Raw genomic sequence first — 16,388 nt, 5'->3', positions numbered from 1 at the left:
ATGTCAGCATGATCACTTACAGTACACCGGAGTGGAGCGAAAGGTATTCGACACCTACAGCTAATGCTCCATTATCCACTTAATATGGTCTCCCTCTTCTAGCGCGTTGGGGTTCGAATCGGACGGAATCATCAGAGAGTTCTCTCTTCGCATGTCTGTTTGTATTGACGGGTCTAGCGGTAAACGAAATGGATGGCGCTGACACTTCCGCGTGACTTTGATTCAGTTCTTCATCCGGCTCGGCTTTCAATCTGATCGCTTCAGATACCTGACAAGGATGCTGTTGAGCAGGGGCTATGTATATCCGCGAGGATTAGTTTGTCGGAAGGTGAGCAGCATTGCGTGATAGTCAGCTCACCTTCGTCGACGACCTCATTGTCAATCAGGTACTCCTGAGTTCGCATCTAAAAGAATTAGTGGAGCTCATTCACACGCAAACATACCTTGAATACAAACGTCAAGAAGGGGTGCTTTCTGTCATCCTTGTCACGATGGAATGTTTCGTTGTATACCGCTTTTTTAGCCACTTTGTGCCTAGAGCCCGAAGCACTGAGAGTATTTCATCGTCAGCGACACATGGTAGGACCGTGAGAGAAGACTAAAGATTTCAGAGACTTGTAAAACAACTTACATTTCCTGCCTTTCATCAAATTCTGGTTCATCATCTCGAGATCTGGTAGATATCCTCTTTCTTGTAGGTTTTTCCTTTTCGATATCTCCTCGATAAACTAGTACCGATATGATTCCCTTCTGGAAATCCATCCTTTCAACACCTTCCGCAAAATCTTCGAAAGTAGGGTTGACCTGATAGGCAACAAGGAGAATTTATTAGCAGTCAATCTGCAAGCAAATCCCATTACCAGCTAACGATATTCCCCGAAGTCAAATTGCATTCCATCATATCTCCATTGATCTCCTTGAAGAAGGTTGTCATTTTGTGTGTAACGTGCCATCTCTTTCTGACGTGGAAAGCATGTATTCTTTTCCCGTCGATCCAAGGTATGGCAATCCAATCGCCAGTCCACGGTTTCTGTCTACCCAATTGCATGTTGATTGTGAGATCCTATGCGTTTGAGCTCAAAAACTGTGTCTTGGAGTAACCACTAAAAGTGTCTGGCAGGAGATCAAGACTTACCTCATGCGGTACAGGGCACACGTAACATTCCATTCTGATTCTACCATTTTCCTTTTCGATCTTCCCGAGCCTCTGCTCACCTATCAACAGGGTCAATGAGTCCTCAGCCATGAATGAATATATCGCCTTCTGAGGTTTAATCATACTCAATTTCTCGCCTCCAACGCTCAACCACACCTAATGCAGATCAAGCTCACGTCAGTAACAATAGCTGAGTGGTCCAAACTCCAATTTGGTGTAAGACTGGTCATATTCCTACTTACTCCGAAACCATTGGCCTCTTTAGCTCTCATTTGCAAAGGTTCTTCTTCTGATGGTGCTGGGTATTCAACCAGCACTGAGGACTTCTGATATGTTTATATGAGATGAATAGTGCGAGAGATAGGTATGGTGGAAGAAAGGAAAAGAGAAGGATATACTGAGCCCGAAATGGAGATGATGAGGACAAACAATAATAAGATAGATTGAGCTGACGCTTTGATCGCTATGTGACGTCAATTCAGGAGCCCGTGCGTGGTCAATCCTCATTGTTCTATGGTCTGTGCGTCTGAAAATTATGTATGAGGTATCGCATCACTAGCGATTCAGCCAGTCTATATCAGTCAGAATCAGATAGCAAAGTTAGATCAATTGCTGAATCTTTAGATGAACCATTTCTTTTCTTATGTCGCCGTTCAGAATAAACCTCGTTTTGCGATATCTGATTTTGCGCACCCTTAATTTCTGTTGAAAATCGCGCACTGCTTTTTTCCCCTTTAAGGATTTGCATTCTCCTCTTTTCCTCCTCTCTACTCCGGTTGATATCCTCGTTCATTAAAACACCTCTTGATCGTTTCTTTGAGCCAGATCTTGACGGTGCTTCCGTATTCGAATGGCCAGGGCGTTGTCGGTCTTTCCGATTCTCCCTGTAATAAGATAACCATTTGCGCGTCTCCTTGTCTCTTCTCTTGAGGTCCCTTTCACTAAATTTTCTATCACCTACGTCATTGTGAGCTTTCTTCTTATGATATCGCTTTTCAAATCTTCGCTTTCGCTCCCGATCTTCCAAATTCTCATCATAAGTCCATTTTCGTTTCTGTGATTTACTAGACAATCGTTCTACACCTGACCTTTTAGGGGATGGAGACGCAAAAGTGCGTTTTAATAGATCTTCATCAATTCCTTCTTGAGCTAGGCTATAAAATGGATCGATAGCATTCGTTGAACTTGCTGGATGGTTTTCTATCGAGTCATTTATTGAAAGTCGAGATGGATATTTCCAATAAGATCTCTCATTCAATCGTTGTGAGATCGTTGGCTCGTATGCAAAGTCCTTCGATATAACCCGATCAACAGAAGATGAAGTTTTACTGTTCTTATTCGAATTAGTCAACTCTGGATCGCTTGTATTATCTATTTTTCTACCCGCATCTAGTTTCCCGTCGATCAAATTACCCACAGCGGATTTTGCGATGCATTTGTTATCCAGGCTTTCTAAAATTTGCAATAACAAGTCAGTCTCCTCGTCAGTAGGTTGTTCAACATCTTCCGAGGTCAGAAGTAACCGAGATAGTTCCTCAAGAGAGCCTTGGGCTGAGGGTATGATTGTTGATTCTTCAACTTGATGAGTGATCGTCTTCGATCTCTCAGAAGTGAGAGTCATCAAGCTCAAGGCCTGTCCGGGTGGATCATTGTTGTCCGCTTGAGCGATCGAAGTTGACATATTTAGAAGTCCAGCATTGTTGGGTTGGTGGTCATACTGCGAATTGAGCGGAAACTCAGATTGCTGTTCTGATTCGACTCGTAAGTATGGACTTGTGCTTTTAGGGGAAGGTGGTGTCGAGTCGGGCACAAGAATATCATTCGGATTCGTGTTTGGGATGAAAAGGGTCGATCTGGGCGTTAATTCCTGCATGTTCACTCCGTTCAACGATAATGCTGCTGGAGTACCGTACTATAATGACGTGCGTTCGGCAAGTGTCTCAACCATACGACATATCACATTCACTCACGTAGTATTGGAACTGGATCCAAGGGGTAAAATCATCCGTTCCATCATCTCGCCAAAGAGGAGCATCATCGACAGGCTCTTTCTCCTCACTAAGTGACGGTCAATCAACGGGATCCACAATGTTTGAATTTTCATGTATGCTCACAAAGCACCGTTGTAACCGCTTCTTGCCTTTCACTGAGGATTAGTCTGACAATTGAGATGTTAGATCGAAAAATTCCTTCTGACTCACGGTCCATGCATCGGTTCTAGGTAAGTTGAGTTGTCCGCTTTTCAACAAACCTGACTTGTATTCCGGATTTAGACAACCTCTGAAAATCGAGAAGGTTATTGTACCCAAATTAGCTTCGAGCGTATTCATCAAGACTATTTCGTCTTTGTCATCCAGTAGGCAATCGACCTAACTCGTTGTTCGGCTATCAGCCTATGCAGGCGATGCCGTCAAATGTTCTGGGATAGTGTTTAGCCGCACTTACAGATTTGGATTGTATCTCCTCAAATCGCAGCTCATTATCGCCTTCCGACTCTCTGGATGACACTTCACCGTACTGATGGTGAATAGCTTCATATCCTTGTTCAGGATATATGAAAGCAGGACATAATTCCGTCCCATCAATTGAGGCACAAGACAGTAGATCTCCAGTGTATGCTATTGTCCGAGTTCGTAGGTTCGAAGATGTCTGATGCCCTGGAATGATAGTAGCGGTAGCAGACTTAACGTGTAAAGTATACTTCTATATAGGCAAGACTACGAGTCAGCTATTGGTGACCGGGCATATGAAAAGCAAGAACCCACAAGCTTTGAGGAAGCATTAATTTGTAGGTATCCTTTGTAAATGGGAGGTGAACCCCTTGTACGTAGATGAAATGTCTCATCATGTTCCTCTGTCAGCAACGATAAGCAAGTTAGTCATTGGTATGGTCTTGAATACTGATCAGTCAGCATAGCTTGGCCCACTTAATTTGATCCCATCGCATTCTACCCATACCTGTCGTCCGTTAGTACCAGTCAGCATTATCGACAATGATCATATCAGTGGTTTTCACATGGTCAGTAGATCAGTATAAAGCGGTAATATTTCGGAAGGTGGAGGAGAAACTCAAAGAAGGAAATGTGACGCACTTCAAGCTCATTGAATTCTAAACCCGCCTTCATCGTTATTGATTAGCCATCCAACGACGGATCCAGGAACCAACGATATGTAAGGAGCAAGACACAAGACAGAAGTCTGGGCTACGAGTCGATAAAGAGAATCCGAAGTGAAACGAAACAAGAAAAGATCAATTAGATGAGATTATCAATTCAGACTGAATTGAAATAGGTTGACCTCCTCATATTGACCGAAACGTCCGTGCGTTTGATTTTTTATCTTCGCTTCTTGACCTCAAACGGAATCGATTATTCTGTTCAAGTTGATTTCCAATTGCCACAAAATCTGTACAATGCAACTCTGTCGAATGCGAATATAGTAGAGACATCTGAGGATAACAATAATATTTTTCGGATTGAAGAAATCAATCGCGTTGAACGCGTTTACCCGATAGTCTAATGTCTTTCAGGAACCCTTTTATTTATGTTTATCTTCGTGTGCCGTAAGGGTTTAGAAATTTATCAGGCGCCGAGAGGGCCAAATCCCCCGGTCGAGGAGAATGATTTTACTTTGATTTTCCCGCAAAGGGTTTCAAAGGGATTTGTTTGAATTGTTTACATTTCACGTCAGTTGGAGATTATTTACCGTTGAATGGACGATACCAAAGCGATATCTATGCCAGGCTCTGCAAATTGTGAATTTCTGTTCGATCGAGTTCCAATTTGACACCGCAGCTTTCATTGTTTGTTTTGGTCAATTGAGATTTCCTGGATCTCTTAGTCAATCGAAATGATACCGTAATTCAATTGATATTTCCATTCCTCTTCTGTCTTACATTATAGGCTTACATACTCTCATTCAAATTGTTTTGTATTTCATCTTCAGGACGTATAATTATTGATCAGACATTACGACTTGAACTTTTGCGGACACACCTAAAAGAAATTACCTCTCTTATTTGAAAATACTTCTTGTCATCAATCCACCTAGAAAGGAAGACTAAATTAGCCTTGATGGCGACCATATAATCTTAGTCATCTATTGTCTGATCTCCTCAGAATTGTGGCCTGAAATCAGGTGGCCCTTGAAAGACAAATCACACGGCAGTTTACAATCGGAGCTCGTCCAATAGATTCGATAAGAAGGACCAGAGCATCTCGACATTATGATTAGCGAGAAAGAAGGGCATCGTATGTCAAGCATACTGAGCTCCCGACACTCGAGGTGAGTGATCTGGTCTCCGCTTATCTGTTCCTTCACAATAGTGTGATGCTGGCTAGAAGCAGATCATCTGGTGAAAGTCATTTGATGATGCTTCTCCATCCTTCCGCTTCGGATGCGAACTCCTTCTCCACAGTCCCTACAATCACATAGTTGACGGAGTACGAAGCTGACCCTGATATAATACCTGTTCGTTGTTTGACTTTCATTTCAAAAAATCACCACCATGATCGGTCCACCTCGCAGACTAATTGCGCTAATCATAACATTCATCACTACCCTCCTTACATTGAGTGTATTCTTCTACCTATCCATAACGCCTTCAGCAAGTTTCGATTACCCAAATGACGACTTTAGCGTTGATCGCTATCCAGATGAATCGAGCATAAATGGGGTTTGGGGCTTGAAAAGACCTCATCTGCAATTGACAGGATGGAAAGAATGGATAGGACTTAGCCGTCCGAGAGATAGAGCAAAAGAAGCGAGAGATATAAGGAATTTGTCAGGATTATTCTTCGACAGATTTCCAATTGAGTAAGTCAATCTTTGAGCTTGCCATGACTTTATGCTCAGGGAGAACGACGAATTGCGGGATATCAAGCTGACTTTCTGAATATCAGCGAAAAACGGATTGCTCGACAGATGAACCGGCCTGCATTAGAACGATTAGCTCATTGTATAGAAACGAACACTTGTGGTAAAGATGAAGAAAAAGTAGTGTTATTGGCTTCGTTTCATTTCAATAATGCCATACATGGCGGGACTAGCGGGGAAGATATATGGTACGTCACCTTTTTCCTTTTTGGCAATTTATTGCTCTTGAATAATGCTAATACTGTATAATGGGTTCAATAGGGCAAGATCAACACTCGAAGCCTTTCACTCGCTTAATTATACTCTATTATACAGCTTTGGACCTATGGATACTTTGACGTTATACCAAGGATTGAAAGATAAAGTTCAAACTATATTATGGGAAGGAGGAGAATTGAAGAGGTGTTTAGCAAGGAATGAAACTAATTGGGAAACACTGGAAAATGATTTTACTCCAGGTACTTTTCAAAATACCACTTCGAACCGATTTGGATGTATCAAAAGATTAGGATATGAAGAAGGTATTCCAATTGAAAAGAGTTTTACATTTCATTTTTGGTCAGGACCTGAAAATCCACTTGGTAGACAATTCACTTTAAGTCCAGAAGATTATGCTAAGTGGAATAATGGAGTTGGAAATCATTATTTAGGTTATTCACTTGAAACTAAATGTAGAGCTATACCTTTACCATCAAAAAAAGAACATAGAGGAATGGTTTTAGGTAAATATGCCAAATATTTTGATGTTACTTCATTAGATTGGACATGGGGTACAAAAGATGTTTTAGGTAAAGCTATTTCAGCTATGCCTGATGAAATCAATGGAGAGAAATTTGAAATGATAGCTACTGGTGGACATGATGATCAAAGAACTGGTGAACATGAATTAATGTATAAAGGAATTAGAAATTTAGGTGGTTTACCTCAACATGAATGGTATCAAACTTTAGCCGCAAGTAAATTCTTATTAGGAGTAGGTAAACCAAGAATGTCACCTTCTCGTGAGTTCATTTCTTTTCGTATAGAAAATTGAAATGAAGCTGATCAATGTGTACCTTCAGCTTACGATGCACTTTGTTTTGGAGTCCCATTTATTAATCCGATATCTTGGTGGGAACGTTCGGATCCTGATAAACGATCAAGGTGGATTACACAACATGATGCTTTACGTCCTTATGGACCTCCATATGTTTACCATGTTCAAAAAGAGAATCTTGAACAATTGGAGGAAGCTATGAAAGCTGCCATAGCAAATCCCATTGACAGGTTCATACGTGAGTTTCGGAGCGTCCAAATAGATGAGAGTCATTTCAGCTGACATGTATCTTCCCACAATAGCTCCTCCGATGACCGCAAAAGCAGTACAACAAAGGCATCGTACGCTTGTTGAGACCGATTGGACTGCTGTGGCGAAGGCTTCTGTTAAAGATTTATGGACAGATAAGGGCAAAGAGGTGAGTCGAGATTTTTTTCTACGATGCGGAAGATTGTAAGCTGACGCCGCCATCGTATCTCTCCTCAGTTCCCATACCTGATAGATTAGCCTTGTTTTATTTTGGGTTTTATACTGTATTTATAATATCACCTTGTAGCATAGGTTTCATTTTGGGTTTGATTCATTGCATATTGTCTTGCTTATCAGTCCTGGATCATCCATGCGTTATACATGCACTTGGTCGATCAGCAATGCCAGTTCCCGGGATCATCCATGCGTTGTACATCCTTTCGATCAGCCGGCAATAGTCAGTACTGCTTGCACTTGTCATTATGGCTTGTTGATGTATTATAAACTGCATAACGACGATCACGTATATATAGACAAGTCCACCCTATCATCTCGAGCTTCTATACATGCTCCTCACTCAACATGTTACGCTCTCACACTAGCTAAGCTGCACTTCATACCTAAGACAACAGCAGTTCAGCCAGCAATCCGCGCCTCGAAATGATGAAAGTGGCACTCCGTCCGACCCGTTATTTTGGCCTCAAATCGCCAAATTTGAACGAAATCTCACCTTCTTTCGATCCCAGAACACCCATTTCTTCGCCAGATCGTCCTAATACTTGAGGATTATGTATAGGGCATGAATGATACCCGGGATGTAGCCTAAGACGGTGAGCAATATCTAAATAGACGAAGCGTGGTCAGTTTAGCATGAAATGATAGAAGAGTGACGATTGGAAATCAGAGTCAATCGAATGAGAGGCGTTTTGATGTAAAGCGGGGGTCGGATGGGAATCTGAAGGGGGCGATGATGCGACGTGGGGGGAAGGGGTAGATGCGTTCAATCGGGGGAGATGTGTAGGAATGAGGGTATAGTTTGACTTACGTTGATCAAGAAGTCGGCACCACAGCCTCGTTCAAGGAATACACCAAGAGGAGGAAGGATAACGGCGAAAATGATCTTGAGGATATCGGAAGCGGCTGTTGTTGGCAAGCATGGATTAGCGTTGTCAATCAAGATGGCTTATAAAGTAATTTCATGAAAGAAGGCTTGACAAGGTCATGAGAGAGATAAGCAATTCAAGAAGTGCAAGGTTTGATGATCCCTCGTTTTCAAGTTCACACGACTGTAGGATTGAGTGGATAGGACCAGGTACTCACTGAAAGCCATTGTGAATGTTTGTATATCTATTGGGAATTTGTTAGATGAATAAGTGGATGAAGTATATGTTGATGTGAAGAGGCAAAACAACGAGGATTATTTATATCCTCATGACGAATCACTTGTTTTGCGACATGCGACTTTGACTGAGCACAAAGGCACAAAAAAATGCAGCGCACAAGGGGAATAAGGCGGTATCCGAAGCACAGCTACGTCATCGATATCTGACCATTAAAATAGCTCTACTTGCCACTCGACCGTGTTTGGCGCATCTTGGCGATTATCATATAACTCGTAATAACACGTCATTGCTTTGTTATAAGTATTATGTTCCTGCGGAGACTCCGCATATTTGCGAGTGAAAGAGGTCCATGCGATTTTGGTACGTGTTTTTACAATGTTACAGAACAGGTATCCAAGAGAGGATCACATCACCTATAACACCTTGATAGTCATCTCCCATCATGCAGAAGACCAGCCGCACTAGCTGTACGATCTATCCTTTCGGAAATGCAAACAAAAGAAATCGAATCACCTCCTGCGAATGAGAAACCGAATGTTCCCCTACGCAACAGATCCGTCAATGCCGCTCGAAAGTTGACACCGTTGTCCGGTCCCAACGACAACTCACTTACGACCAACGTCCCAAGTCGACCTCAACCTCGGAAGTCGTTACTGGGTCAAGTCCATGTACCAAGTCGGCGATCTTCTGAGGTGAACACTAATGGGTTCGATACTCCTAAAGCAGGACCTTCCACACCACGAGTGATCACTCCTAAAGCCTTCACCCCGAAATCTTCAACGAGACTACTTCCCCGTGTCTCCCCATACTCCTGCCTCTCCGGAGGCCATTCCATCAACCTCTCCGCTGTCTTGGGGAGCAGACCAGCCTCTGGGCCCCGATGGTTTCCCCGACATCTTCAGCGAGCCAACAAACTGGGACGATCCGATTACAGAGGAAGATTGGGAACTGAGAACGGAGACTGCAAACGGGTTGGAAGATGCCGATGTGAGTATACAAAGCACTGGCCTACCTGTTCTTACGACAAGGCGAAATAGGTTGAATCAAGTAGCTCATGAGAATGCAGTCGCCATACGCGTCATTGGAAACCCACTACCTTCGCCAAATAACGCATTACAAGAATCTACTTGTCCGCTCCCAATCGTCCTCTTCATCTTCCCTTCACGATCTACATAGTCAGCTGCATTATCTTCGAAAGCTTTATCACGATTTAGAAGCGGAACATGCGCAATGTGGCGTCAAGGAGAAAGCCAAGGCGGACGAAGCGGATTTCGAGAGACGAGCAACCGAAGGCTTGAAGAATGTTATGGAAAGTACGATTTCGGATATGGACAAGAACGAAAGGATCAAGTTGTTGGGTATGATTGCAGAAGGTTAGTTTATCACTCTATATGATCATCACGCGCTAATGGACCTTCACTAGCCTGTCATCCGTCAGATATCAACGCCCAAATTGCGATACTAGAGAAATATAGGAAATCCAGGTTCGACATCCTTTCAAGAGTGGAAGAACCTATTTTTGTTAGAATTTTGAGCTTGCTGGACGTCAAGGACATCTTACTTTTGAGGAATGTAAGTCATGCTGTCCCGTGAGCTATGCGTTTCGATAAGCTGATTCGTGGTGTGAACAGGTTTCCAAGGGGTATAATCAGTTGACCAGGAATGACTTGCTGTGGAAAGGACTATGTAGACAGCTCGAATGGCGAGACTGTGAAGGCGAAGCTAGCTTGTCACATCTCTATGTCACACAGGCTGGGAGCTGGTAAGTGCAAGTGTCTCCGAGATCAGATCCCTCGTACTGACTGCCACTCCATGGTAGGGAAGAAATGTATAAGAGCCTTTGGAAAAGGGAGCAAAATTGGAACTCTGGGACAGTATGTGCAAGTTCGGACAACGAGTCGAAGCGGTGGTCTCGCTGACCGGAACTGGAGTTACAATCAGGCTCAAAAGGTATTCCTACTGAAAGGTCACGAGAGTTATGTCACTTCTCTTCGTTTGCGCGGTGACGTACTTATAAGCGGATCGTATGACGAGAGGTGAATCAGACGGTCCACATATATCTTTCCGGTCACTAAAGCCCTGACTCGCAGTATACGCATCTGGCATCTCCCCCCTTTACGAACTTTGACGCCAGCGGCTATCCCTCAGCCTCTTGTCATTCCCGCCAAATCAGTCTCCTGCCTTGATTACTTGCCTACTGAAGATGTTCTTGTGGCTGGTTACCACGATGTAGGACGAGTCCAAGTATGGAAGAAGATGGCAGAGAATTGGCAATTGCTCCATACGCTATCTGGGCATCTCCGTGGCATAAGGGCAGTAGTGTGAGTTTGAGCGATGGGTATCACAATACCGCTGACCCTCTGACTCCGCCAGAATCAACGAGAATCATCTGGTCTCAGCTGGTGCGGATAAGGCTCTGGTGGTGTGGTCTTGGAGAACGGGGGAGAGGATTGTCCGATTCGGTCAACAGACTAATATTTGTATCGGTATCCAACTCATACATGACTACATCGTTGCTGTGACTGTCGATGGAGTGATTAGGACCTTCAGTATCAGGCAGCGGGAAATGATGGCTCAATTCAAATTGTCAGATATCGGTCGAACCTTGAGCGGCGGATCGGAGAGACAAGAGTGGAAGGCTAAAATGAAAGACATAGGTGGTGGACAAGGCGGAGTCGGGATGATCAATTGGTTCGAAGGTCAGGGCAGAATCATGACGGTCAGTGTAGTTGGACTCTGTCCGGGACAGTGGCTGACTGAATGTCCAGTGCGCTACAAGAGAAATTATCATTCGCATGTCATGGGAAGAAACGGAAGAGGTTTTCTCACCGGTGCCGTCACAAAGTAGCTCTGATAGTCCTGCTACTCCTTCTCCCTCTAAAAGAAGAATCCACAATGTATCGTCACCAGCTCGAGCATTACCTGCAACGTATACGTCGACTAAATTGACCAGTCCACTCAAGCCGTCCACGCCGTTAGGACCCAACCCAGGCAAAGGGAACCGAAGATCAGTCTTCGACTTGTCCTCAAGGGCGGAGTCTAACAGTCTTTCTTCACCGAAACCGAGATTCGGGTCGCCACTGGGTCGTTCCGCTGCCAGTAATCGGTCTCCCGGCATGCCTGGGCATCCGTCCAGTGAGGCTGCTCTCACACCAATTGGTAGTAAAGGACAAGGCGGCCTGGGAAGAGCATCAAGTCCCGCCACCCAATCTTCGTCGCCTCGCGAGTCCCTCTCTTCTTCTCGAAGGTCGTCTTCACTACCACAGACCTCGGTAAACGACATAACCAGTGAGCATGATGGAAGATGCAAGGACATGAGAAGAACTGTTCCACTCTTGACAGGACCTCCTAAGATACTTGAAATAATCCATGCGCCCGATGTGGAAAAGGGAGCTATAGATGTCAAAGGTACCCGAGTGGTCACTTCGACTCGGTTTGCTGCTAGATCAGGAGCAAATAGACATGTTGGTTACTCATCATTCTTTCCTCAAGGTATACTATTCACTAACAGTCAATTGTAGCTATACGTCGGTGTCTCACCCTCTGACACAGCTGGAACCAATATGATACCTGTCCTGGGAGCTTGGAAGGACAAATCAGATCTGTTTGATTTGCAAACTCCTGGGAAGAATCCCATGAGTCTCGTCCTGGATAGAGAAAAATTCGTGGTAAGTCTTTATGCGGTAAAAGTCTGGTCGAAGTGGTTTTATCTGATTGCAACGATAACCTCTTTCAGTACGGGTGTACAGACGGTAGTATTGTGGTTGTAGGGTTTCAAGGGAATGAGCATATTGCCGACAACTGAGGCAGCTGACTTCTTGATTGTAACTGTATTGGGTTGGATGGAGACGGAATGGGAAACGGGAAAGAATGAGACAACGACTATAGACGACTGATATGAATTTATGACCATTGACCTAGAGTAAGCGATGACAACAAGGGTTTCCCGTGTCAAATATCGTACATCCAATTCATCTAGGTATGACATAACTTAATTTTCCACTACTGCAAGACCGCGTGTGACATGGTTGATCATGCCGATGCCTACCAGGCAAATAGTTCCTCGAAATACTCAATCCTCCTACCACCAAGTTGACCTTCGTTATTACCGTAGATGTCACAAACACTAGCTCTAGTATCGTCCATAAGTTTGGAAGGCCCACAAGCTGATACAGCTAATCTTTCAGCACCAACGAGAGAGTTCACAGATCGGTCAATAATGTCTCTGACGTGAGGTTTACCACAGTGAATGGTCATCGATTTGTTTTTTGAATCTTTCAGATCTGGTGATGAATGACTCAAATCGGATGAGCTAGAGTGTGATTGAGGGGATGGTTTCTCATTTATGATCTCTACTTTATTCATAATTGCTGTTGAGGTATGATTGGGTGAAGTTGAACCTGATTCTAATTCTGCGTTTCTAGATAGCGAAGTACCATTCCCATTACCATATGCTAGGGAATTTACGATTTCTTGTGGAATTGAAGAAGATATAGTTGGTAAATGATTTTGATTTTCTCTAGTTACATATAAATGAATTTTAAACGGTATAGAACCACAAAAACCTAATTCAATATATTCTTTTAATTCATTTGATAAAATATCTTTAGCATATTCTTCATTTTTAATTATCCAAATTAAATTAATTTCTTTAATTTGAAATTCAGGTAAAAGAATTAAACTTGATTGATTTAATTTAAATATATAAGGTAAAATTGAAGTTATTCCACTACCACCTGAAATAAATAAAATCTTATCAAAATTTTCAATAAAATTTTCGTGTCCATATGGGCCTTCTAAAAATAACTTAAATGATAATTTACCTTGATTTTTTAAAATTTCTTTTTGCCATTTTTTAGTTTGACCTTTTAAAGGTTTAATTAAAAAATTTAAAATTGTTGTATCTGTATTTTTTTCATTAAATTTCCAAGATGCTAAAGTAAATGGATGATTTTCCCAAGGTTTTATTGAAAATGGTGTATAAATGAAAAAATATTGACCTGGTTTAGGATTAATTTTAATTGATGTTGAAATTGATAATCTTATTAAACCATTTTCATTTAAATTAGGTATAGTACCTATTGCATTTGTACCTTTTTTGAATAATGCTTTATTTGTTAAAATTCCAACTCTAATTACTCGAATAAATCTATCCATTGCCTGATATTTTATCAGATTCGAGTACATTAAATTGGAAAAAAATAAAAACAATAAATTAGACTCACCCAAACACCTACACTTGCCCAGATCCAAGGATCATATTGACCGTCCCATATTTGAACATGATACCAACAAGCGACTAGAGTCACCAAGGCCAAACAAATATGTATGATCAAGAATGCTTCGTAAAATTTTTCTCGAAAAGGTCTGATCGAGAATGGTATCAGTAAACTCATGACGATTGTCGCCTGAAGGGGAGGTCAGATCAATTACAATGTCAGCGTTTCTTGTCGATTTTGTCAGACGCTGTGGTTCTATGCATGCTTATAATGTCACTTACAATGATCCCAGTCCACCAATATCTTTCTTTCATTTCTGTAGCAATTATATCTCGTTCAAGCCATGTATAACCGCTGTTTATAAATCATGGGCTTTATCATTAGCTTGGTATCCACAACTTTTGATTCAACTTAATCTTGACTAACGCTGAATGCACTATAGCTTGAAGAACAGCTATTCTAGCTACCCAGCGATGGAACAAGTTCAAAGTGCCTGACCGAGTCAATATCAGTAATTGCCAAGCAAAGATGGGATATCATGTCTTTAACGGTTACTCACTGTATGACCAACCAGTCAACCAGAGAATAACATCGTTTCTTCCTGCCAAACACCAGAGTAAAGGTAAATTATAGAAACACATTATACCTGTTCGATCGCTGAGATATCTGATGATTTGAGTATCTCTTTGGCCGTACCAACTGCGATATACCTATATTAGCATCAAAAGCTGTAAAAGGAAAATGCTGTAGTCATTCACTATAGATTATCGTGAAAGATCTCATAACCAACAACAGTAAAGACGATGTTGAGAACGACATATGTGAAGATCTGTCGATTACAGCCATCAAATTCATCATCGTAAGCCTCGCATACTTTGGCCTACAAGAGGGAATTACTCACAAATAATCCCTGAAGTCTGGTTGGCAGACTTAGCATCCCCCAAGCTGAAGCTTGAGAATGTTTATAACCGAATAAAGCGGGAACTTCGATATGTTTCCTATATAGTGTATACAATTTTCCTCGAATACCTGGTGATCGAGGTGCCAGCTCGGATGCGTTATAAGGAGTAGCATATTTTTGTACCAAGAATGCAAATAGCCTATTGAGAGTTCCAACGAGTATCGCCATTCCGACTAGAATATACAATCCCCATCCAAAACCGTGATGCTGAAGAGAGTGTTACACATCAGTGAAACTATCGTGTATTAAAAAGATAATTTGGGAATCTCACATAATTCTCTTCGGTCGTCCATACATCCTGATAGAGACGCCAATATTATCAATTACCAAATTCACGTTACTGCATTAACAAATTAACTCACTTCGGTTCTCTTACCAGCCTTGAAAGCTTCTTCGCTAATTACAATCGTACTATTGAAAACCGTACCCATGATTTCAGGATCGATAGTATTGACATTTTCAATTACGTTTGATTGATTAACTTTCTTCAATATTTCTTCCCATGATGGTAAATATGTTTCTCCGTATTTTTCACAATAATTACTAAACCCTTCATGGCCACTTTCAATCTGTATATGAGTATTACACCATTTCATGACTGATAAAGCCATACTAGTTGTAAACATTTCCGATCCACATAACCTACCATAATATGTGGCGTTGAGATCCATATCGCCAAAGGATACTTCTGTTAAAGCATCGTTTATACCTAATACGCAATTATGTACTGGGTTTTTCAATGAAATTTGAAGTCCTTCTCCTCGTACTCCTAAGAATGAAGCGGAGGAGAAGAGAAGGGCCAATGGTAGAAAACGGGCGATAATTGACATCTTCTCAAGAGTCACCAAGGATGATGACAAAAGAAGAAACGGAATCGAGTCTTAGGATCGTCCGTCAGAACTGTTTAGATTCTCTAATGATTCGAGTCGGTTTTGCCTTGAATCTCAGATGTTGCAAGTCATCGAAGCGAAATAAGAATTAAAAAGAAAACGCTAAATCATTAAACACCTTATATACCTTTCAATCTTTTGTAATCCACCTCATTTTCTTGATGGAAACTATACAGCTTTAAGAACCTGATTCGTCAACCCTTGTCCTGTTCCTTTTCATTTTCTTTTTCCCGCTTCTAAGTGGTCGCACCAGTTTCCTCGTCTATTTCCTTCCCGTGAATGACCAATAAGTATCCGGTAGTACACCATCAATTGAGATACCTATCTTTCCAATATCCGACCAATGTCACGGGATGAGATTGATTATCGTACCCTCTCGTCCTCTACCTCAACAGGAGAGGATAATATCCTTTGCCCTATGCAACTCAAAGCTAAAGGAATCCATTAGAGCAAAGATAGGATATTAGGATAACTTCTCGCTTCCGAATAACATAATTTTCTTCGGTATCACATCAGACAACATACATCTCTTCGTCCGACAGCGAAGGAACCCTTGGATTTGACGGATTCATGAGTGAAGAGATGATTGAAAAATTTACAAAGTCAGCGAAAAAATCCAGTTAGCGTAATTACTTCAGGTACATTGAGAGTCAAATTGA

At 42.0% G+C, this 16,388-nt stretch overlaps 5 protein-coding genes across 5 annotated transcripts; 2 read left to right on the top strand and 3 right to left on the bottom strand.

Moving 5' to 3' along the window:
• Positions 1 to 79: 79 nt before the first annotated feature.
• I206_102583 (uncharacterized protein) lies at positions 80 to 1,428 on the bottom strand (the record flags this gene model as incomplete). The annotated part of the gene is made up of 8 exons (XM_070202590.1): positions 80 to 294; positions 359 to 392; positions 444 to 549; positions 632 to 804; positions 869 to 1,063; positions 1,136 to 1,215; positions 1,282 to 1,312; positions 1,399 to 1,428. The coding sequence occupies 8 exons, from the start codon at positions 1,426 to 1,428 to the stop codon at positions 80 to 82; spliced, it is 864 nt and encodes a 287-aa protein (XP_070058691.1).
• Positions 1,429 to 1,733: 305 nt separating this feature from the next.
• I206_102582 (uncharacterized protein) lies at positions 1,734 to 4,281 on the bottom strand (the record flags this gene model as incomplete). The annotated part of the gene is made up of 8 exons (XM_019154692.1): positions 1,734 to 3,068; positions 3,127 to 3,214; positions 3,271 to 3,296; positions 3,358 to 3,525; positions 3,602 to 3,859; positions 3,922 to 4,010; positions 4,084 to 4,114; positions 4,249 to 4,281. The coding sequence occupies 8 exons, from the start codon at positions 4,279 to 4,281 to the stop codon at positions 1,734 to 1,736; spliced, it is 2,028 nt and encodes a 675-aa protein (XP_019012095.1).
• A 1,382-nt stretch (positions 4,282 to 5,663) lies between these two features.
• On the top strand, positions 5,664 to 7,574 carry I206_102581 (uncharacterized protein; the record flags this gene model as incomplete). Its single annotated transcript, XM_019154691.2, has 6 exons — positions 5,664 to 5,971; positions 6,058 to 6,219; positions 6,293 to 7,032; positions 7,093 to 7,305; positions 7,370 to 7,485; positions 7,554 to 7,574. The coding sequence occupies 6 exons, from the start codon at positions 5,664 to 5,666 to the stop codon at positions 7,572 to 7,574; spliced, it is 1,560 nt and encodes a 519-aa protein (XP_019012094.2).
• Positions 7,575 to 9,147: 1,573 nt separating this feature from the next.
• On the top strand, positions 9,148 to 12,464 carry I206_102580 (uncharacterized protein; the record flags this gene model as incomplete). Its single annotated transcript, XM_019154689.1, has 12 exons — positions 9,148 to 9,351; positions 9,419 to 9,646; positions 9,726 to 10,032; positions 10,083 to 10,231; positions 10,291 to 10,421; positions 10,479 to 10,533; positions 10,601 to 10,695; positions 10,750 to 10,980; positions 11,033 to 11,378; positions 11,428 to 12,123; positions 12,181 to 12,327; positions 12,396 to 12,464. The coding sequence occupies 12 exons, from the start codon at positions 9,148 to 9,150 to the stop codon at positions 12,462 to 12,464; spliced, it is 2,658 nt and encodes an 885-aa protein (XP_019012092.1).
• A 239-nt stretch (positions 12,465 to 12,703) lies between these two features.
• Positions 12,704 to 15,669, bottom strand: I206_102579 (uncharacterized protein; the record flags this gene model as incomplete). Its single annotated transcript, XM_019154688.1, has 9 exons — positions 12,704 to 13,819; positions 13,885 to 14,067; positions 14,160 to 14,232; positions 14,305 to 14,371; positions 14,438 to 14,577; positions 14,637 to 14,707; positions 14,780 to 15,046; positions 15,111 to 15,137; positions 15,202 to 15,669. 9 exons carry the CDS (start codon positions 15,667 to 15,669, stop codon positions 12,704 to 12,706), a joined length of 2,412 nt encoding a protein of 803 aa, XP_019012091.1.
• Between the last annotated feature and the right edge of the window lie 719 nt (positions 15,670 to 16,388).

The sequence above is a fragment of the Kwoniella pini genome, chromosome 3 (assembly GCF_000512605.2).
Source record: "Kwoniella pini CBS 10737 chromosome 3, complete sequence".
Lineage (NCBI taxonomy): Eukaryota > Fungi > Basidiomycota > Tremellomycetes > Tremellales > Cryptococcaceae > Kwoniella > Kwoniella pini.
The sequence above is the reverse complement of the archived record's forward strand: the minus strand, read 5'-3'. Positions and strand labels throughout refer to the sequence as shown.